The 23873-nt window shown below is 34.4% G+C and overlaps 2 protein-coding genes across 2 annotated transcripts; one reads left to right on the forward strand and one right to left on the reverse strand.

Annotated features, from left to right (window-relative positions):
- Nucleotides 1-4640: 4640 nt before the first annotated feature.
- On the forward strand, nucleotides 4641-7526 carry LOC147401516 (non-specific lipid transfer protein GPI-anchored 10-like). Its single transcript, XM_086442827.1, has 3 exons — nucleotides 4641-5664; nucleotides 6856-6930; nucleotides 7326-7526. The coding sequence occupies exons 1-3, from the start codon at nucleotides 5322-5324 to the stop codon at nucleotides 7481-7483; spliced, it is 576 nt and encodes a 191-aa protein (XP_086298953.1). The 5' UTR covers nucleotides 4641-5321; the 3' UTR covers nucleotides 7484-7526.
- Nucleotides 7527-8224: 698 nt separating this feature from the next.
- LOC147401517 (uncharacterized) lies at nucleotides 8225-14102 on the reverse strand. The gene is made up of 6 exons (XM_086442825.1): nucleotides 13643-14102; nucleotides 11141-11229; nucleotides 10900-11022; nucleotides 9960-10781; nucleotides 9552-9771; nucleotides 8225-9167 (listed from the first exon to the last, which is right to left on the reverse strand). Exons 1-6 carry the CDS (start codon nucleotides 13965-13967, stop codon nucleotides 8536-8538), a joined length of 2211 nt encoding a protein of 736 aa, XP_086298951.1. The 5' UTR covers nucleotides 13968-14102; the 3' UTR covers nucleotides 8225-8535.
- Between the last annotated feature and the right edge of the window lie 9771 nt (nucleotides 14103-23873).

Below are 23873 nucleotides of genomic sequence, written 5' to 3' on the forward strand. Positions count from 1 at the left end.
CTGCCATTGCAAACCCCCTAGATAAACGTAGGCTCTAATACCACTTGTGTATGTGAACGCTTTTGTGAAGCTCACTTAGTAATTTAATTAAACACCTATTGGGTATTTCACCAAATACCTTGTATACCACACCTTCTAAGACCTTATTTTGATAATGGCAATGAAGGATAACCCAACTAATAGTAGCAAATGCAAATAAGATAAACAACCACACAAAGAAAATAGTAAGAATACAATACCCACAACACGAGATCTTACGTGGTTCACCCGAAGGTTACGTCCACAGCGATATGAGTGTTGGAGCTCGATTTCACTATGAAGAAAACGGGACAAATCGATACAGGGAGTTACCTTAGCTTCACCTTCTTCTAGATCTCAATCTTCTCAAACCTCTCAACCTCTCATTTCTTGGGTTTCTTTCTTTCTCTACTCTCATCTCTAGAAAAGACTTAGACTTGAAGTTAGAGTTCTTTCCAAAAGAAAATCAAAACCCCTTTTAGAAGCACTACATAAGTAGGCCACTTACATAAGTTACAAGTCCAATCCAAATTACCTTGACCGACCCAAAATCACACACATACTTGAATCGGGCCTAATTGTTTTTGAGTTATACTTCAACAATACTAGATTCAGCTCTTAGAAACTTATGATAACGTGTAGCAAAACACTAATGATTTTCATTTTCACAATTTGTATGACTGTTTATTGTAGTTTGATGCCCATGAATACGTTATCATTTTTTATTTATTTATCACTTCCTACCCTTACAATGAAAACTTTCCTTGACAATTTCGACCATTTTCTTGCAAATTGTAATGATTTTAATATTGGTCAAAATATTTCCATTTCTGGGATGTGACCAAAATAGACATCAAAATTTAATACTTCCACTCTTTTGGCTACACTTGCTATAATGGATAAGTAGTAGATAGGAAACTTGATTAGGTTACTCTTGATTTACTACTCTTACAAGGAAAGGCGTATTTTGAAGACCACATAAACTCCTTTCAAACCTCTTGACCATGAGATTCGATATGATCTTAGATGTGTAGGAGCGTAGTGACCAAATTCTACAACTTATTGAAAAAATCAGGATTAAATCATGATTTCTCCTTTACCAATTTAACCACGATTTTTTAAATAAGTATTGAGTATTGACTTTTACGAACTTTTCAATTAAATCACGCAGCTAATGAACCTAAATTTATTAGCTAACAGCTCAGCTAGAATTTTTTTCCCACCAAGCTATTGAGCCTAAAATCTTTGAGGGGTTCAACTCTTATATTTGGAATAAATGAATGTTTCTTTGAACCATGATCCAAGTAACATGTTTCCTAAAAGTACCAACTTAGCTAAGTTGTTAAGGCTTGTGGATTGTTTATACCACAACCTGGGTTCAAAACTCATTGAACCCGCCTTCACCTCAGCTAACCTATAACGCTTGCCTGCATAGCAAAGAAAAAAGAGCAACCAACTTCCTGAAGCTGCCTCCACTATGGCTGTGAAGTTGATTTTGTTGATTTTCCAACATGCCTTTTTAAAAGCAATATGGACAAACTGTTTGGAACTAGAGCTCTATCACTTCTCATTTCCCCCAAGGACCTTGCATACCCCTCCTTGGTAATGATATCTTCAAACATCTCTCATTGGTCAATACTACTGAATATTTACAATTGCAATCCCTCCAATCAAGGAGAAACTTCTCTAATTTAACTTGAGTATGAAAATCATTTAATAAGATAATTTTATCTTGAATCCTTTATCTTATGTGATAAGTGGGTTAGTTAGGTTGGAGTCATGTGGTTGTCGGTCCAGTTTATGTTTGTCTCAGTTTAATCATGCCATATAAGTCGGTCTTCCCCTGGTTTGGGAGATTGGCTTAGCTACTCAAGATTGATTGGTTTTTCCTTATGATATGCATGTGAATTGCCATGTGTATGATCCTTTGTGAAAAGTTTACTCACAATCAAGGTTTAATATCTTGTTTGGAGGCAATGTTTCAGTCAGGAAGAAAATCAATATGACCTTGACTGAAACATTTATTTTGTGCTGGTTTTGGCTGAAACCGGAATGTTCTCCACCTAAAACATTTCGAAAGGGCATAGAATTTTGAACTATGCTCAAAATAGGCCCTTCTTGGAGGTGGAGTCCAATTTAATTATGGTATTCCTATGGGAAGACCATTGTGGATAGTGCAAAATGGGCATATTGATGCCACCAGGAAACAGGATGAGAAATCAGCGTCGCAAGGCACTATTTTGATGCCTATGTGCCGCTTTCTGTGGAGCATTAATCAGTTGATTACCAATAGAGGTAAGGGAAAATGATTTCCATGTTCCATATATATATATATACATATATATATAGAGAGAGAGAGAGAGAGAGAGAGAGAGAGAGAGAGAGAGAGAGAGTAGAGTGGTGAGAGAAAGATAATGAAAATTTCTAAATGTCTACAGGAACAACCTTTAATTGCTCAATAGATGATTGCAATGAATATCTTTTCCAGTATTTTTATTATGAGCAAAATGACAGTTTCGTAAGTGTGGTTACTCTGCATGGTTGTCAGCCAAAGAAACAAAGATATAGAAAAATTCGAGAAATGCGTCATGTTGCTACCTTTGCAATAGTTATTATTATGTGAAAGATGCAGGAATTGTTGCAGGAAAATGGATTTTCTGGTAATTATGTTACTCCATGTGCAAACAGACTTCTTGGAGTGGTAAGAGAGGATGCAAATCTTGTCTACTTTGCTACTTGTGGTTATACTAGAGTTTGGTTGTGTTTACGGCACTAGCATGCTCTTTGAGGATAAAGGGGTAAAAGAGGAAGGATAGTAAAGTTGGAGGGTATTATTGAAAAATGGGAGAAAAGGAAAGACAATAAAGTTGAAGAGATTTTTTTGAAAAAGGGGTATAAAGTTGAAGGGATTTTCTTGAAAAAAAGGGATAAGAGGAAAGTCCATAAAGTTGGGTGTATCTTTGGAAAAGGGGAGAAGAGAGACAGGTAAAAGCAAATCCTCGAGATACATTTTTGTGGAGTATAAAGATTGAGACGAAGGAGTAGGATCTACCGTTGTGTTTTATTATATAGATTTATCTGGAATTCACATGTCTTGTCTAAATTTCCATCATGTTAGCCTTTGATCCTCAAAAAATGGGCATTGCTTTGTTTAGAGGACACTTGTTTTATAAACTGACGGCCAACTTCTTCATGCTTGATCTTTGTTCATGAAGTAGAAGATTCATGATTTTTTTTTTTTTTTAATGTTTTGATATCCTTGGAACAAGACTCGTGACATTTGAACGCTAACATAATATATTGGTCATATATATCATCTTAGATTTCATTTGAGATTATATTGATCCTTAGTTCGCTTCACATCATAATTCAATATCAAAGCTTGTTGTGAACCCATTTTTGAGAGGAATAGAGGTTTATATATATCATATGGCCTTAGGTCTTTAGGTTTATTCACACTCACTTATGATTCATATTTGAATATTTGATCCTTTGTTGTAACCTTCTTTCACCTTGGAGAATAACTTGCATGTTTTTTTTTTTTTTAAATTATAGCTCAAATGCTAATTAGTCAGTGTATAGTACACAAAATAATGTCTCGTAGTAGGTTAATTGTTCGTCATCCAGTATAGCTTGCTTGCCACATGGCATGCAGAGGAGAGGAGAAGCCTACCAAACTCCCCGGACCACATGAATTGGACTTCATGGTTCATTTCCTAGAAAACCAGTACTAATCTCTAGGGAATCTGCAATTCTGGTTCATCTGAGTCGTTTGCAGCTCTTTTGAGTCTTGAGTTCTACTAGGGCAAGTCAAATAAATGTTTATTAATTATCTAAAAATATTTTTACTGTTTAAAATAAAAAAATATATTTCTTTTTTTGTTTTCCGTAAAATATTAACTTAGTCGAATTTCTAACTTGATTCAGAATATATATTTCTGAGTTGACTTATACAAGTTTCTTAATTGAATGATGAGTTGGTTAAAATGTATGTTAATGATAAATATTGATTTGGCATGTATTAAAACATACGATGTAATGATTTAAGTTCATGGTTTTGAACTTTGTTCCAGAATTTTATTTTTATATAGGTAAATATAAATTTTTATTTATTTATTATAAAAAGGGCATGGCATGGGTCGAGATCATGACCAACCCAATTAGATACAAAGAAACAATATAAAATAAATAATAAATAAAAAAGAAGCCTTGATTGATTGATAGATCTTGAAAAAATAATCCTCTAAATTAAACAAATTAAAGAAGGTGAAAGATAAATATGACTGTCTTGTGTTGTATGTAGTTTGTTTCCTGTTTTCTAAAGGGTTTATTATTCCTCCTTATCTTGCTTGCAACACTATGGTACGCAATGCATTCTCTCATCCAATATATTTATTAACATGCATCACGCATATATTTTCCAACACAGTATTGGATTGGGACACACAGTTGTTCCATAAATTATCAAATCGTTCACAAAATTTCAAATCAGATTGTATACTCTTAATTGGACAAAGGAAACGTATTGTGTGTTAATTTCCTCAAATTGGTTTACCTTTTCCATAAATCAAGGGTGCCAACATTTCCCTATATATATATATATATAATGGGTGGCTGTTCTTTTGATAATATTTTAGACAAAACATTTTGTCTTATATAGGTTAAAAATTTCATAATGGATTGATTTTTTGTGAGGATGATCTCTATGATGAGAAAATCTCAGCAAATTTTGAAATTTCTAACCCTAATTTATAAGATGAACAATCGTGAACCGTTAATTTTTACCATTAGTTTGTAATCACTTTTCATGGGGTTAAAAGTTTTAGAATTGACTGATTTTTTGTAAGGATGATCTACTGAGTATAGAGATCATCCTTACAAAAAATTAGTCCATTCTGAAATTTTTTTAGTCATATAAGACAAAACTTTGCCTAGAATGTTGTCTAGGATTTTGTTAAAAGAATGCCACTTATATTTAGTTAGTATCGAATCAAAACAAACACTTTTCCTTGGTATGTAACTGTAATTGTTCGGAACCCAAATCCTTAAATTCGGAGCTAGAGTTTTTGAAAACCATGATTCAGTTATCTTCTTGACCCTAACAGAATTTTTGTTTGTGTCTGAGTGAGAGAGAGAGAATGGGAAGCACATGTAGAGTAGAATAACACGCAACAGGCATGTAACACAGCTTACACCCGGATGGGATGGGATGGGATGGTTGGTGCTAATAAAAATACATCTTCCATATCTCTCTCTCTCTGCTAATATATATATAAAGAATCGCAACTAATTCAACACACACCATGGCTTCTCTTCATTGTTTCCCCATCATTTTTGTGGCATTGTTACTTGTGTGGCATTGTGCACTCTCTTTAACTGAAAATGCTAACTCATCCGACATGGTGGAATGTGGACTTAGACTTGTTACGCTTGTGCCTTGTGCACCATTTATTCAAGGATCCATCCCTTCACCTACAGAATTTTGTTGCGACCGTCTCGGAGACCTCTACCATAACCAGCCCAACTGCCTCTGTGTTCTGCTGAATGATACTGCAAATACAATCACATCTTTCCCTATTAACAAGACACTTGCAGTCCATCTCCCACTTCTTTGCAATATCTCACTCAATGTCTCTACTTGCCCAGGTAACAAAATATTAAAACTCATTGACTCAACTGATCCCTTGGCCATGTCACCTCGTAAATACACCGAGTCAGAGCAAAGAAAAAAGAATTATATTTAACACTCCTCTAGGGAATAAAATACGAAAAAAAAAAAGCTATTCTTTACTTTTAATTAATGAGAAAACTACAGCTGACTGTTTAGACGTTGATTATGGATTCCCTGGAAGAAAAAAAAATTGTATTAATCCTTATAAAGAAGAGTCGTGATAATCTGACTACTCAGTCTGTACGTGGTTGATGTGGCAAGTGCACATAACCATAGATCTTTTTCTTCAGGATACACAAGGAAAAGATATACGGTTTTGTGCTCTTGCCATGTCAAGTGTGTACAGACCGAGTGCATTTTTTTTAGTCATTTTTCGTTTTTAAGTTTTAAAATTATGCTTTCTACTACGGTTCCAATACTTGTTGAGTCAACTCAAAAATCTAAAAGAAAAAAAAAAAAACATCTAAAAGAACAGTTGATTTTTCAAAGAATTGGTGTTTCAGTACTCGATAGTCCAACTGGTTGAACAATTGGCACCAAACATATAGTCTTAGATGAAAGAGTCAACACATGTTTCCCAAGGGATCTGTTTCATTTGGTGAGGTCCAACAAAATCCCAACCCCCAACTTGACATCCAATTTAAATTTTAAACCGAGAGTCCATTTGTAGAAATCTCCACTGTGTTAATAGGCCAGTTGATATCGGTATCACGCCTTTTTTCCAAAATTATATTGAAATAGTTATTAAAAATTAAAATATTTCTTGTTTTTATAACTTATAATATTTTTATATAAGTAAATAATATTAATTTATTTTTCAACAGAATAGTATAAATAATTTTTTTTTTTTTTTTTTTTAAATTGAAATCCATTTAAACAGATAGTCCAAAAACTGAAAGCAATCAAAGATTTCTCAGTACAATAAAGCTAATTGGGTGGTAGATTTCTTATCATCCTTTGGTGATGTTGATTGTGATTTTTCTGTTGAGTTTGAATTATCACGGGAGATGTGTGTTATAAATTTGGACGGTTCTAATCATATTTATTTAAGATTAATATGTCAACAAATGGAAATGATATTGGATAGAGGGTGGATGCATGGGGGAGGGGAGGGGAGGGGAGTAATTATTATAAGTAATCCATGGTTTTTGTTGGTTTTGTTGAAGGGTTGATCTTAATTCCTGGTTCACCTGAATCTCAAATTTCACGTGGGACCAACTCTAGCTCTTCTTCAACTGCTGGTATGTTTGTTATTATATAATATTGTTCTCTTTATCTATAATTTCCTTTTTTTTTTATCAATTATTTTAACAAGAGAAAATCAAACTCGACCAAGATGACTAATTTTAAATGGTTTGACTTTATCTGAAATGAAATGGACATAGGAGTTCATAGTAAACCAACCCCCTATCGATGGGGAACAAGATGAGAGATGTAATACGGGGAACCAACACCCCCCCAAACTCATTTCTATTTTGGACATAAAGCTTTTATATATATATATATATATATATTTTAAATAAAAACATAATAAGATTGGGTGGGCCCTCCCCATCAAAGAAGATGATAAAAGAAGAAGGTTTTTTAATAGATGAGAGACAGATCCTAATGAATGTAGTTTAATTCTCTATTTCAGTTTCTCCTAGTGTTGCATTGGCACCAAGATCAAACATGGGGTTTGGGATTGGCAAGAGTGGTAGCGTAATGCTCAAGTTCTACGGAGGAGGAGGAAGCTCGTTTGCATCAGCTTTCACAGTTTTTCTTCTTCTGACCTTAGTAATATATATTAGCTAGTAGTAGTTATGGTATGGATTTGAACTTTAATTTTACTCATTTGGATTGAACGGACTATTTGGATTTGGATTTGGATTGAATGGACTACTGCTTTATATTTGCTAGGTCAACATAACATGCCAATTCATAAAATTACACACACACACACACACACACACGGGGGTAACATAATAAATATACCCTTTCTCAACATATTGGATAATCCATATATTTCATGTCATCATGATGTGAACTAATTTAATTGATCCAAAACCCGATTAATGTACTTTAGAAGAAGAGATCAATTCAACACCTGTTTTTTCGAATCATAGTCATACATTAAATTCAGAGTTTATCGCAACATTGAACCTAAAATCAGATCCTCCATACCTACACCATAAAATTGGGTGACAATTCCAATCTTATAGACCCAAAGAAATGACACCGACCCAAGAAGATATACAAGACTTGAGTGACCTAAAACCTATTAATTATATTAAAAAGAAACACAAATTTAACCAACCCAACCCAACCCTGGCCTCCACAGTTTAATAAATGATGTCTGCCACAAAAATTCAAAAGGCGCAACACCGTACAATAATTGATCCAGTATGGGGCCCTCACAACATGCATGGTTTAGAGAACTGCTTTCCTGATTTTTTTTTTTTTTTATATACATTATCGTACAACATCATAAGCACACGAGTAACCAGCAATGAGGTCTCAAGCTCTACCAAAATAAATTAAAGAGGAAAAATAAGATAATAAAGTAAAATCATCCATATTTCTTTTAAGAAATCAAAATTGCTGCCCATAACTGGAGTAACTTCAATGGCCCCCAGAGTAGGCTTCCATTACATATTGACATAGCATGGTACACTACCTATCTCTAAACTAGAATGACTGACTGGTCAGATAAGATTAAGAAATTTCTAAATTATCCTTTTTGGACAGTCACCAAAGCCTAATATTACAAGGAAAGTGGGAACAAAAGCTGGCACTTCATGGAAGAAATAGCAAATTTCTGCAAAAACTGATGTTGGTTAGGACGAATGAGTAAAAAGTGGAGAAATTCACCTAGACATAACCAAGCTTGTAAGGGGAGGAGGTATAGATACGTTATTGAGAAGAGAATCAACCGGGTATTTGAAGTTTTCTAGATCAACTTTCAATGAATCGGGTAGTAAAAATCTTTCAGAATCAGAGGACAATCCTAAATTTTCCCCGCGACTGCTGCTGCTACTACCATCAGAATGCTGCTTCGAACCCAAACTTGGCCTCCTCCGTAAGCCATCTCTACTACGCCTTCTTTTTCTTGATGTCTTCCATTTCAACTGAGTGAGCATATCATCTTTGGAAAGGTCTGGTACCAACCTCATCACTTCCTTCACCATACCATTCAGAGGATTATCTCCACATGGTGGAGAACTACTCTTCTCGCATTCAGCATTCTCTAACTCATTCTTTGGTGAATAAGTATCAACAAGGCTGTTGTTCCCAAGTTCTCTATTATCACATATCGGTGCTTCGACTGAATGATTGCCACCATCACTGGATTTACATTCATCTTGCCTGATTTCTAGACAACCAGATAAAATTGATCTCACAAGATCTGGCCTTCCTTTTATAGGAGTCCATCTGTTGGACACCCAATCTTGAGAACACCTCAAGTCACCAATACCAAAAATTGACACAAGTTGTTCTCCTGTAAAATAAATAGAGATTCCAGCAATAAATCAGTGGGTGTCATTTGTCAACAACTTGATTTTAACAAAAACGTACTACTATTGAAGTAATGACAAAAGATTGAGCTGAAAAGAATGGATGGCAAAAGTGTGAATAAAAAAACGTTTTGATTCCATTTTTCTGAAACATTTAAAACTGTGGTTCTTCCATAACAGTATAAAAGATATGAAATATTCAAGATTCTATATTTTCCAAAGTCTCAAAACCAAAATTAGTTTTGTTTTCCAGACTTGAGAAATTCCTTCTCCTAATTATCATATTATATTTACTGCTAACTGTTGATAGAAAGTAGCTAGTGCTATCATTTCAAGAGGAATTTGGAGCAGGAACATTCTTCTCGTACCTGGAAAATAGACGTGAATTCGGTCCTCTGATTCTTTGCGAACCACAATGCCTTCCCACCATGCATCATGCCACCATCCATCCACAGGGGTGCCAACATCGACCAAGTCCAACAGGACTCCACATTTATTGGATGATAGATCGGGACGAACAGTTGTTCTTCCACATAATCGAAGGCCCAAATCATCCCGCACTGCAATCCTGGATGCTAGAATCCATTCCTGCAAGACCAGCTCAATATAAATTAGGAACATTTCCACACAAGTGAACTAATGGCATGCCCTAGCTAAAGCTAACATTGTTTTTTGAGTTCAGCATGCATGAGGTGTCTAGGAAACCTTCCTCACTAACCTACGGCCTCACAACTTTGAACAAACAAGACAAAATATCAAAAAAGAAAACATTTTACCTCTAAACTCTTGGCTTCATCCTCTACATCTTTAATGTCTTGATATCGCACCTTCACCTTGTCTTTGTGCCTCTTGAGAACCACAGCTCTGAACCAACACCCTCTAATGCCACTATCCTGGGAGAGCACTTCAATATGAGAACCCACAGCTAAATGTAGGTCAGGTTTCAGATTTTTCATTTCTTTGCTCGACAAACAAGCAGGGGAGTTGCCTTGCTTTAGACCTTGGATTTCAACTTCACAATTGCTAAACATTTGAATATCCCCATGGGCTGCTTCACTTATCACCTTTTCTTCATGTTTCTGTGTGTCCAACCCCTTAGTTTTGGATCTACGATGCTTTTTCTTGGGTCGGATTTTGATAAAATCCTCATCTCCTAACCCCATACTATCGTCCACAAGTTTAGAAGTTAAATGTCTGTGAGTGGATGCAGTGTACATATATCTGAGTATTTCTTGTTTCCAATAACCTTGGACTTGGGTGATGTCAAAAGCCGTGATATTATCATCATCGAACTGCCTATGGCACATGAAAGGCTCCCAAAGAGTGTGTGTCGCCTCATTCAGGTACTTCTCGAAATGCTGGGGATTGAGGATCGTTGCTGATCCATCTATGCATTCAACACTGAGATCTTGAAGACAAAGAGAAAAGAAAATCTCTCTGTCATTAAAATTGGGAGGCAAAATAATACCAACCTCATCAATTTTGTGAAACCATCGTACCACAACCATCTTGTTGCCTCTTGAGTCCTCGTACAAATCTTCCAAGTACGCTACAAGTCTCTTATTTTCTTCAGCCAAAACATATACAAAGTCATGGACCTGAAAATGGGAAATACAACAAAGATATGAGTTAGAAGCTGACAAGAAGAACAAGCCCACAAAATCATTCAATTAAAACTGAAGTATGTTTCTCATTGAACCGTCAGACTACACTTACAGAAATTGTAATTCCATTACGGCAAAAAGACTGATAATGCCTCCGGCGTTTCCTACATGTCCATGCAGAACCTAACCACAAAAATTCTTTTGAACGGTGCACCAGCTTCTTTAAATGGGGATCCTGAATAGAAATAATCCATAAAAAAGAAAAAATTAGCATTCAATACAAGGTAACGAAGTCCTTAAAGTGATTAAAAAAATGCCCAATATTATGACCCTATTGGTCCCATCATACCAACCTCATAAGCTGGGGGGACACCTGCACCAAAAGCATCATCATCATCCAAAGAACCACCAACAGTTTGGGAGGACACACGAGAGGGAGAATCTGAAACATTCCCAATAACAAGAAAAATAATTGACTTCAGAAGTGGATCCATAAAAATAAAAAAACCAATTAGGCATATAATTAAAATATGAATTACGGTTCAAGCAATCAGAGTTATAAGAAAGCAGAAATGATACCAAATCAGTAAATAAAAAGACTAGGAATCATACAGATAAATGTTCCATTCAAAACCCCTCACCAACTAATGACACAAAAAAGTACAAATAATGGAAGACCTATTAAAGGGAGGCAGGACCACTGGGTACCTCAACAATTCCAAGATCAGCTTTTTGTTGGGTGGCACAAGTGAATAGAAATGACAAAGAATGATTATTATTGTTAAGGGATAAAGCATATCGACCTTGACATAGAAGTTGCTGGATTCACAGACTCTCAGCCAGCTGCTATAGTGGCTTATTATGCCTGCAGCCCAGTACTTGGTTAGTTTCTGATACGAAGAGCACCGCAACATGTAAAGAGAGAAAAAGGATTGACACACAGTGTAGGTAACAATATGCAAAGGCGGCATTGGTACAAAAGCAAATAGTGATAAAGAGGGAGAAAGGGATTGGACGTTCTCTTAATGTTCTCACATGTGAAACAGCAGGAACATATGTCAGATCATCAAAGACAGAAAAGAAAAGGGATTAAAAATTATAAAAGAATAATTTGTAGATGGTGTTGGGAATGGTCTGAGAATAGTTCAAAGTAAATAGTTCAAAGTAAATAATTCTAATAATACAGGTATCCTCTAAATAATTCCAACGTTTCAAACTTAAAGGGACCCAAATTTCATGTCTGCATAAAAACTCGGGTTAAAGTGTAAGGTTATGATAGGTTTGGCAGCCAGCATAAAAATTATGGTATTGTAGATATACCCCCTGTGAAATTGGTGATATTGGGTTTACCCCCTTGCAAAATGCAAGATTAGGTTACCCCCCCTTGACGGTATTTATGAAATACCGCCTGTGAAATTGGTGATATTAGGTTTACCCCCCTTGACCGTAAGTCAAGGTTGTGTCTTCTTGATGATTTAATGGTGAAATTTTGATATTTTTCAAAATGCTCTTCAAATACTTAAATTATTGAATCAAAATTTCACTGTTAAATCATTAAGAAAGAGCAACGTTGTCTTACAGTCAAGGGCGGTAAACCTAATCTTGCATTTTGCAAGGGGATAAACCTAATATCACCAATTTAACAGGGAGAGTGTTTCTAAAATACCCTAAAAAGTTTGGTGTATCCTTTCGTGAACCCCACGCAGATGAGACTCTACAACTACACCCCAGAATATTTTTTTTTACTTTTTATTTTCGAATAACTGGCTGACGAAGCAGTTTTTGATCCCAGGACTATGGGATCTTCTTTCACGAACCCCATACAGCCACACCCAGAAACTTTTTTTTTTTTTTTGGTATGTAGTGATAGGTGGCTAGAAGAAGGGTTTTCAATTCCAGAACTCCATGGTTAAATTTCCTGGAGACTCAAATTAACCAAAAAAAAAAAAAAATGAGCATAAAAAAAATGAATCAAATAGCAAAGAAAAATATTTCTTTAATCAGCATAAAAAAATATTTCAGGAAACTACATGATGCAAACCAAACAGAGCCTTATGGTCAATTTTTTTAAGAGAGAAAGAAAAAGGAACCCAAATTAACCATAGATCTCTAGAGGCGTACGACTCAATTTCCTTGGAAAACACAAAAACAATTAACCCATTAAGGGACAGAGAACCCAACCCATCCAACTCAACCCTCTCAAATTAATTTCTATGAAATATGAGAGAGGGAGAGGGGTAAATTAAGATTTGAAGAGTAATCACTACAAATAGTCGTACATGCCTCTCCCTTCTCCCTCACCCACTTCTTCTTCCCAGATCAACTGGTGAAGATCATAAATTTGGATTTCTCAAAAATCAAAAAAATCGGGGCCAATTTTCTAAAATAGTGATTGAAGGGATCTACTCTTTTATGATGAAAAATGAAAAAGAAGAAAAAAAAAAAAAACAATTCAAATATCCGTCTGATCTGCTCTCCATGAAGAGATGATATTTGACCTCTGTGAGACAACATAAATTCCAGAAAGATTTGTATTTTGGGTAAGACGAAGAAGAAAAAGAAAATTAGAAAAGGAAGAAAATTTATTAATTCTTAGGATTTCTTTAGAATCTTACAATCCTATCTTAAATTATGCAATTGGGTATTTTAAAAATACCAATTTCCACAAATTCCAACCTCGTCAAGCCCTAACATAGATTTTCAAATTAATATCTCACAAATCAACCTCCCACCCCTCTCAAAACCAAATTATAGATAATAAAACCACAAAAACAAAGAAAAATATGAAAGAAAACCCCTAAAAAAAAATCTAAAATTTCAATTAGATAGATATAAGAGAAGAGATGAGATAGTACCTGAAACAATGGAGGATAACCAATCGACAACCTCTCTTCGAGATCTGAACTTTAGAAAAAGAGGAAGAGAAGAAGAAGAGATTGAAGACGAAGAAGAAGAAGAAGGGTTGGTGTTGCAGCTTCGAAGGACATAGCGATAAGACATGTGTCTTGGGCTCCTTTCTTTACCAACAACAGCCAGATCCAAACCTTTCCCATCTCTTCTCTTCACATAATAATGAACCTCTCTTCTTCCCTTGTCGTTCGATACAGACACCTCTTCCCATCCCACATACATCAACATAGACGATGAAGACGACGTTAATGATGAAGATTCCATCTTCATCTTCTCCCTTCCTTTGTTGCAGAAGAAACCCTAGAAATAATTGAGAAGAGGAGAGACGTCTGTAATCTTCTCTCCCTAATCCCCAATTTTTTTTTTTTATAAAAATAAAAAAAGTTTGGACGAATTTGTTTGAATGATCTTTCTGACTTCTGTTTTTATTTGATAGATAAAACTATTCAATATAGAGATCAACGGCGCAGATTTCGTCCACAACGATAACGCTCACGAAACCACAAGGAAGTTGCGGGGCTTCTTAGGTCAATTTCTTTTATTCCTTTAAATACCCTTGTTCTAAATTCTTATTCCCTAAAATCCCCTGACTTCTCGCCACGATGACTCATCCCATTCCCGGCTGTTAGGCAAGTCTATGAAAATTCGCTCGAGTCAACTGAGGTTTTTTTTTTTTAAATTCATTTTAATGTTTGGCATCAAATATAAATGGTGTACATGAACATCAACAAATCATCTTATGAAATGAGAAAATTAATAATTGAAAGGGTAATAAGAATAACTCGAATGAGGGTGACCCTGAGTCTTGAATCTTGGATAAGATCGACGATGGAATCCATTATGTATTATCACGGTCATAAGCACAAATCTAAAATCTTGTGTTTCTCTTCATTGTTTAGACAATGCATAAACACCTAAAAAATAAAGATCAGATTATATTATTTTCACCAAAGAAACATATTTAAATGGTTGCTATCCACATGGAACAAGAATAACTCCAAATCTAGTGCAAAAAGGAAGTTGACTCCTAATAACTAAGGATAAATACAAATTAAAATGTTCGAATTTAAGAAGATTTTAAGGAGAAATCTATATATAGGAATCTAATCAAAAGCAAAGGTATACTCATTCCCATTTTTACTCTGCAAAAAGTAATATTCTTTTTTGATCAATCGCAAAAAGTAAATTTGACTTGTACATTAATATTTTCATAGAGACTCCTCGTGGGAACACCAATTGAAGATTAAAAAGGAAGGGTTGAAGGATGTCAAGAAAAATCACCTTAGTAATAATTATTTAAATTTAAAATATTAAATAAATCTAAATTGACTTAAAAGTTTGACTTGTCTAGGTAGGATGACTTTGATAATTCAAATGGATATTAACGGTGTGAAACAAGATAAGATATCTTATACCATGGTTCATGGATCACTTACTTCCACTACTTATACTTGTAGATGAAATATATTTTTGAAAATAAATGTAAGAAAATAAATTTCTAAAATGAATATTTAAAAAAAAAAAAAAAAATTTAATGTTTGGCATGTATATAAAAATATACATTTTGTGCATGAACATCTAATAATCATCATATGAAAATAGAGAAGAAAAAAAAAAAGGAAAATTACAAAAATAGGGTTAAATATTTTAATATTTACAAAAAATGAACTATTTTTTTTTTTAATTATCAAAAACGAATAAAGTCACTGGATAATCTAGCATTTTAAATGAAGGCTAAATCACTAAGGTGTTAAAGCAAACTATTAAAACGTTAGACAGTCCAACATGTTAAGCATTCAGAGGGCATTTTTGAAAACAATAATGTATTTTAACATATTGAAACACTGGACAGTCCAGCGAGTTACTAAGACGTTGGACTGTCCAACAACTTAATTCGTTATTGGTCATTTTTTTTTAAATAAACTTTTTATAAATATTAAAATCTTTAATCCTTTCTAAATAATTTTCTCAAGAAAAATTATAATGTTTTAAATTTAACTATATAATACTAAATAAATTTAAATTAGTTTGACTAGTTTAAGATGAGACCACATTACCATGGATCGAGGATCACTCACTTCTACCTTATAGAATAAATACGTTTTTAAAAATTATTTTAAGAAAATTGATGTCATTAGGGAAGAAAAAGATATCGTATTTGATTCCACCAAAGAAAATGTTAAAATGATGGTTGATTTTTAAGTTTTTGAGTGGAGAATAGTCTTGATTCTTGAGAGAATAAGATTAGGAATTTTTGAAAGAGTCATGCTACTAGTGTCCTGTAGATACCCTAATTTGTATAAACCCATTAGAAAAATCCAAAACTTTCCTGAGTTGATTTAAATTTAAAAATTAAACCCTCAAACGGACTCGTATTGTCAGTTGGCACCATTTTCATGCATACATGCATCATATCATATAGTTTTGCATGTCCAAACCTTGTCCCTAATCCATATCAACTCTCCATTGATCAACTCATTACCCATATCCTAATCTCATACAAAATTCATACTCAAGCCTAGTCCAAATACTCAAACTTAAACTACCTTAAGCCCACAATTCAAATCCATATCCTAATCTCATACTAAGCCCATTCTCAAACCAAGCCATCACAAAGTCATCCTAAGTACATAACTTAAGTCCATAATCGAAGTCCATATCCTAATCCAACACCAAACCCATTCTAAGTCAATGATCTACATATCCTCCCAAAAGGTGATACACATTGACCTCTCATAAGCCTCTAATGCCCAATGCTCTAATCTAATTGGAGAGTCGACTCCTCATTATGAAAACCTAAGAATACCCTTCTCAAAAAGTGTGGTCAAACAAAAAAAGTAATTTGATCTTTGATAAAAACCCATAAAATTATGAGAACTTCTAATCTTACCCTCAAAAGGTGAGAATCTTCAAGTACATACATGGAGTTTTTCCATTAGCCAATTTCAAAAATATACATCTACCCTTGATTTATGAATTATTTACAAATGAACCAAGGTCTACTTTTCACTTACCACTTTACCTTTACACATGTCACTCTCCTATTTACCCTTCCAAAAGTACTTTTTATTCTCTCACATCTATTTATCAAAAAATCAAATACTAAAAAAATATTTTTAGAATTTCTTCACAAATTTCACATTTACTCTCATACAAATGAAAAATCTAAAAAAAATTAATATAAACATCATGTCCATTCTCTTTATTTTTAGGGTTGGAGTACTTTATCTCTAAAAAAATTTCAAAATTTTTATAAGTAACCTCATTTTCTATGAGCAATTTATATTCTCAAACCCCCTTTTTTAATCTAAAACTCTATCAAAATCCCTATTCACTTCTCTAACCTTCTCTCAAACCAACCTTCAACTCAAGAGCTCTCATCCATACTCAACCAACAACCATCTACCATCAACAAAAACACCAACCTTCAAGTTCATCTCTCAAGACTCAAGCACATTCAATAACCTCAAGGGACAAAGTGGATGTAGATAGATTATTTTCAAGTCTGCATCTTCTACTTCTAACCCTCTTTTTTTATAGAAATCTGTTAAGATGTAATGCATACCCTCTCCCACCTCCGGTAGATTGGACTAAGATTCGATCGAAATGATGGGAATTGAAGCCTTATTTCCCTTACTATATCACATGCATCATATTGTACACAATGCACTCACTCACATATGTTTGGTGATAATGAAGAAATGTGTCACCCTTTTGTTGGGGTGAAACACTAAGTTTCTAACCTTGCATACATGCATTAAGGTTGTTGCCTCAAGGGAACTCCATTATGAGATCTTTCTAAATGTTCAAACTAACATTTCAATTCATAATAAATAATGTGGCTATATGGGTCATCATTTTTCGTAAAATGTCCCTAATATCTCACATTGACATCAAATCCCTTTTTAAAGGGAATATTTTCACTTAATGCACACACCATCTCTTGCATGCATTCTCAGGCATTTTTCATTTATTTTCTTAAATTTTTCAAAAGAATTACCAAGTTTCAAGGTAGTTACTTTGGTGGAGAGGATGGGATGGCTAACACCTTCCCCATTCTCTAATCAGACCTCCCTATTTAGATCTTAGGTAGACTATGTATTTTCTAATAATCGAGACTCATGACAATGTAAAATCAATTTCAAAATCATTTCGGGTGCCCATTCACACCCATTTTAAAAAAGAATGGTGACGACTCTAAACAACGTAGCGTTGAGATTCATAACGAATATTTTCATGTCTACAGTACCAATGTGTGTCAAATTGATAACATACCTCTTGACTAGAATCTTTTCTTATAGACTAATAAAAATGACTTAAATGTCCATATCTTAAAAATCTTATAAAAAAACACTTGATTGTTGGGGGAGTGGATCCTCTATAGCATTTTTTTCCTGTAATTCCCAATAGTTCTATTTTCATAGCGAAGATAACGTTACGTTAAAAAAAATCAAACACTTATCGATCCAAAGATCACTGCTTAGATTAGGTTTTTTTTTTTAATTTTTTTTTAACCTAATTGAGAGCTTTAGAAATGGATGATCACTAGACTCTTAATTTAAAATTATTGGATTTTTGTGTCTAGTTGATGTGGTACTTTCTCAATTATGGATAAGAGCTACAGGGAGTTACAAGAAAAAAGTGTTACAAAGGATTCATTCTTTGATTATTTTCTTAAACATATGTTGTTTTCAAGTTCTTAAACCTTTAAGGTAAATTATTTTTAATATATTTAATCTCATATTTCAATCCATTGTTTTCGACCGTGATTGTCTTAATTCATTGTAGAAAATCTTGGATTTTCTACCCCAAATTCCATCATCTTTTATTTCTCCAAAAAATCTTATTTTTCTCTTAAGGCTTGATGGTTTAAGTATCAAGACGAGGTTAAATATTTACCCAAGAAATTGAAGATGAAAAGCTTTTGTCAACAGGTGAAGACATTTAAATCATTTTTATATTAGAGAAGATGAAGGTTACGTGATGTCGTCAGTTTTAAAATATAAGGGTATCTCAATCATTAATAAAACATGAAAGGGTATATTTAAATCACCTTTTATTTCATGTGAAGCACATAATCATTCACATATATAGGTAAATTTTCTTATCCAATTATATCATTTTCTTTTTTTTTGAAAAAATAAAATAAATAAGATTCAAATTAAACGATCCAATACATATATCAATTAATATAATACTATTAAGATTACACATTCTTTTTAGTTCTTATGAAAGTGCTTATCTTTCTTTTCAACAAAATGTTATACCATTATTTTAATTATATAAATCAATTTTACTATTAAAAATTAAATCAATAAGTTGTTAAACTATCCAAAATAATTTTTTTATCTAATTATAACTAACCTAATGATATTTTTGTGAAAATTTGAAAATTTTCAACTTTGGGAATTGTAATAACTGGCTACTTCTAAGAAAACCAAAATCTATGACTCAAAGTCTGAAAAGTGGACCCTTGACCGTAGAGTCCAAAAATATAAGTATAACATATCTTGATAAGTTATGTTTTGAGTTTTAAATCTAAAAACCAATGACTACATACGTTTCAATAGACACGTTGTCAAATCTAGCTATGCAAATTATGACACCATATATGGAATAGCGACACATAATCATTATGTACAAGAGAGCTTCTACAAAGCTTCAAAGAAATCGCATGTTATAATATCCAAATGTGTTATAGGTGGTGTAAATGCGTGATTCTTGATTTCCAAGGTCACCTCTACTAAGATTTGGAGTCGCCACCATTCATTTTGTAAGATGTGAATGGTCACCCGATGTACATTTTTGGAAATTTGTCATTTTTGACGTTTAGTGACTCTCGTTCGGATAAGATACTAATCAACTTGAGATCGGGGTAAGCGGTTCGATTGGAAAAAGGGAAGTTGTTAGGCACCATTTTCTCCCCACCAAGTGGTGGTAACCTCAACTCAACTTGGTCATTTTTGATGAAAATGCAAAATAAAAATAAAATATCACATGTCGATAACTTGTACCCTAAGTAGAGATTTATTTTTGGCTCGATTATAAGATCATCCCATTGAAGGAGATGATCCTTATGAATGCTTAGCCTTGGGGATTACATGTGACGCCCTGCCAAACGCTAACACCAAACCCAATGCCAAGTCTCAAGGTACTAGGTGGCACCTCGAAATTTGGACATGGTCCCATTTGTTTTTGTTAGTATTCTACGGAACACGAAAACCTGATAATCCAATATATAACAAAACCTGTATATAAAGATGCACATACAGGAATTAACAGTGGAAGACTAATTACATCTAACATGTAAGTAGATCAGAGTGCGAAAAATTTAATAATATACAAGCTTACCAAAAATACTCTCACTCTAACATAGACCTAAACTCTCAATCTAAGGACTACATACATCCTTGATGAAATTGACAACACTAAGGGATGTAGCCCTAGTGCTTATCAAGCAATAGACTCTGATCGTCGATCTGGCCGATCAGATACTCCTCACTTACTGACTCTGCGCCTGTTTCGGTAACTACAAGTGCTGAAACTAAAAAAAATAGGAAGGAAAGGGTGAGTAACGAGAGTTACCCAGTAAGTCCACAACTAATTCCTACTAATACCCTCCCTAAACATGATCGAGTAAAACATATTGAACATTTTAATACATTCAAGGTTTTATAGAATAAAATACGATCAACTGGTACATATAGCCAGGGATGAACAACTAAACAGTTTAAAAGTTCACATATCATTAATCATCGGTACTCACTATACATTTATCAACTTATGTAAATATAGTTGACAACATTGAAATAGTAGACGTGTTTTTCAGTTTGTACTTTGAAATATAACAACAGATACATAGTACAAGTGGTGGAGTATCAGAATTAAAGAGTTGGGATTCACGACTGGATCGCTCCCAGTCTGGACATGATATTCCTCAATAATATCGTAGTTCCTGATTTTGTGACTAGTCGCTGTTTACCACATTTGCGAGATCATTTATCTAGTTCAAGCTGGTCGTTTGACGCGACTGTAAGCAATGGGTCTCTTTTCGATGTGTCAGAACGTTTGACTACTACTAAATTGTTAGTGATCACTGATTAATCATCTTCGTCTATGCCTATCAGGCGTGCATGTGATTCCCAAAATGACACTCCACTTGTATACGACCACCTTTACAATACACGTTCACTGGTAAAGATAAGAAAGGAATGGACTCGGATTCCAGTTGTGACTCCACTCTCATACGCGTCCCATACTACGTATGAGCTTGGTGGTCCCTATCTTACATCCTAGAATAATGCACTCCTCCAGATGATGTGACACACTATCCTTTCAGGCATTCACAGACCCTTTAACAACTCACAAAATAGCTACATATATATATTGTTTTCATTTAAAACAAAATAGAAATTAACAGAATAGGGTAGCGAATGGATATCCAGTTCCTACCATGCAACTGTGGCCCTCTCGGCCTAAAAATAAATAACAGTACTCAGCGCACGCGCTAACATAATCTTAAATAGACATGCAACCCTTTCATTAATAACATGGATATCCTTTCACCAACCTACATATAACATAAAATGTAAAATACAGACATCACCCCTCAGGTGTGACTCTGACATATTATCGATCATCCCCTTTTCCATTATCTCGACATTTTCATTTTTTGTTTTTTTAAATCAAACTATTCATTTTCAATCTTTCAAAGTCATTTTTGGTCTTTCCATCGAAAACCATCAAGGTTTATTCAAAACAAGGTCCCGACGATGCACGGGACCAAAACTGTTAAAAATAAGGAAAACTGGTGAAAATTTGGTTAAGTATCAGACTTGATCACGATGGATGAGGGTGAGAATGGGTTAAAATCCTAGGTTTGAAAAATGGTGTTGATTTGGCTTCTTAGAGAAGAGGGGAACAAATGAGAATAAAAGAAGTTAGCTTTCTTTTATAAATGTTGAGAGTATTTTTGGCATTTTCTCTTGTTTATATTTTCAATGGAAATTCAACCATTCGGACTCGAAAATTTTCAAATGAATATTTCATTTCGAATAATTTTTCGTTGTGGACCTAACGGTGTCATCAAATTTTTCTAGTTCTCGTTCTAATAAACCTTTACCATTTTGGGTCCCACTTAACACAAATTTTGAGGATTTTATAACTTCTTCATCCGAACTTGCTTACAGACTAATGTATATATTCCGATCCTTTTGAATCTAATGGTGAAGTCAATTTTCCTTGAAATTAATCATAACAATATTCGAGTATTTTACTCTAAGTCCCTCCTTCGATATTTTTCTTCCAAATCTCACCCTTTAATTTTCTTGAGATATGAGTTGAAAATCTGGGGTATAACATTGCATGTGTTTTTGAAAAATATTAGCTATGGTTATGGGTCCGTTCTCATGAGTTGAAAAGAACCCGAATATCGATTGTCACAAAACGTTGATAAGTTAAAATGATTTTGTTTTGAAGTTGGTTATAACATTTATACTTTCGACCAAATCGAAATCCGATCTACCAGAGATAAGGGAGGGGGAACATTACATCTTAAAATCTTTCTAAAATAAAACTTAAAGAGAAGAATGGGATAATAGAATAGGGATATGGAGATGAGAGAAGGGGGTGTTCTTTTGACCCAAAACCCATCTTGACCTTCAAAGATATGAGTCTTCCTTGGCTTTGTCTTCAATGGAAGATAGAAGATTGAGAGAAGATGATGTTTGACTTTGAAAGTGATGCTTGATTTAAGAGTAAGTTGAGAATTGAGAGTTTAGTAGTGAATTGAGAGTTGAGAGTTGAGAGTAGAGGGTTGAAAGTGAGAGGGTGTTTTTCTTATGTAACACCCCGTGTTTTTAACTCGTATCTCGAAGAAATTAGATAGTATTAATTCGAGGAATATTCTGAAAAGATAACTTAGAGTAAAGTGCTCGAATTATGCTATGATCATTTTTGTCAAAAATCGACTTTGCCATTAGTTTCAAAATGATCAAAATATATACTTTAGCCTGTAAGCAAGTTTGAATTCAAGTTCGGGTGAAAAAGTTAACAAATCCTCGAATTTCGCTTTAAGTGGGACCCAAATAGTAAAATTTTCGTTAGAGGGAGAATCATGAAAATTAGACATTACCATTAGATCCGTAGCAAAAAATTATTCAAAACGGTATACTCGTTTGTCATTTTTCGAGTCTGAATAGTTAAGTTACGGTCGAAACTAGAAATAAGAAAAAAGTTACAAGTATGCCATCAGCTTTTTATAAAAGAAAGCAAACTTTCTTTTATTCTCACTTGTTTCCATTCTCTCTAAAGAAATCAAACCTCAGCCATTTTCTCAATCTAGGTTTTCCTCTCTTCTCCTCAAGATCCGCTAAGAACGAATGACTGTTGAACCCCGACGAGGAAGACAAAGTTGTCGGCTACGACGAGAGCCACAACCTCACCCTCTTTGTTAGTCCATTCACGTCCATTTCCTCACCTTCCATCAGAAATCAGCGAGTAGCTTAGGTTATCGTCATACTCGGAGCTTCACCTTGTTAGTGGAGGCTTGTCTTCTAGGGTAGAAGTGGAGGAGAGTGCCGTTGTCGAAGAAGTTTCAAACCCTCGTCCTCTTTGCATCAAACTCAGCTCAACACCAACTCTTTTACCACCAACTTTGATCTTTGTACGAGTTCATCACTTTCGGTGTCCACAAATAAGTAGGGGACTTTCAATTCCTATTGGTAACTTTAGATTTATGAAAATGTGCATTTAGGTTGTTTCCATAAAACTTATTGTTTGTTTTAAATCGTAGAAATCCTTGTTTGAATTGAAATTCATGCTAGAAATAGGGATTTGATGTATTTTATCTATGTTTTTGATGTCGAATTCGTGGGTGGGTTGAAAGGTTTGAGGAATGGAATAAAGATCCAAAGAAGGGATCGAAAAATCCCAAAATCGCGAGTGAGGTTCAGGCTGTAGGCAAGAAGGGTCGGTGCCACCAGCACCTACCGAAGGCATTCTGTTGGTCCCACCGACAGAATGAGGCTTCTGCCACCGACGAAACTAAGAAGCCATCGAAAATTTTATTCTGTCGGTAGATGCTGTCGGTCCCACCGACACCTGCTGATGAGTATTTTGTCGGTTCCACCGACAGACAATGGTTCTGCCACCGACAGCTACCGACTAAAACAGTTC

The sequence above is a fragment of the Akebia trifoliata genome, chromosome 5, assembly GCF_017979445.1.
Source record: "Akebia trifoliata isolate Shusen 1 chromosome 5, ASM1797944v1, whole genome shotgun sequence".
NCBI classification, from domain to species: Eukaryota; Viridiplantae; Streptophyta; class Magnoliopsida; order Ranunculales; family Lardizabalaceae; genus Akebia; species Akebia trifoliata.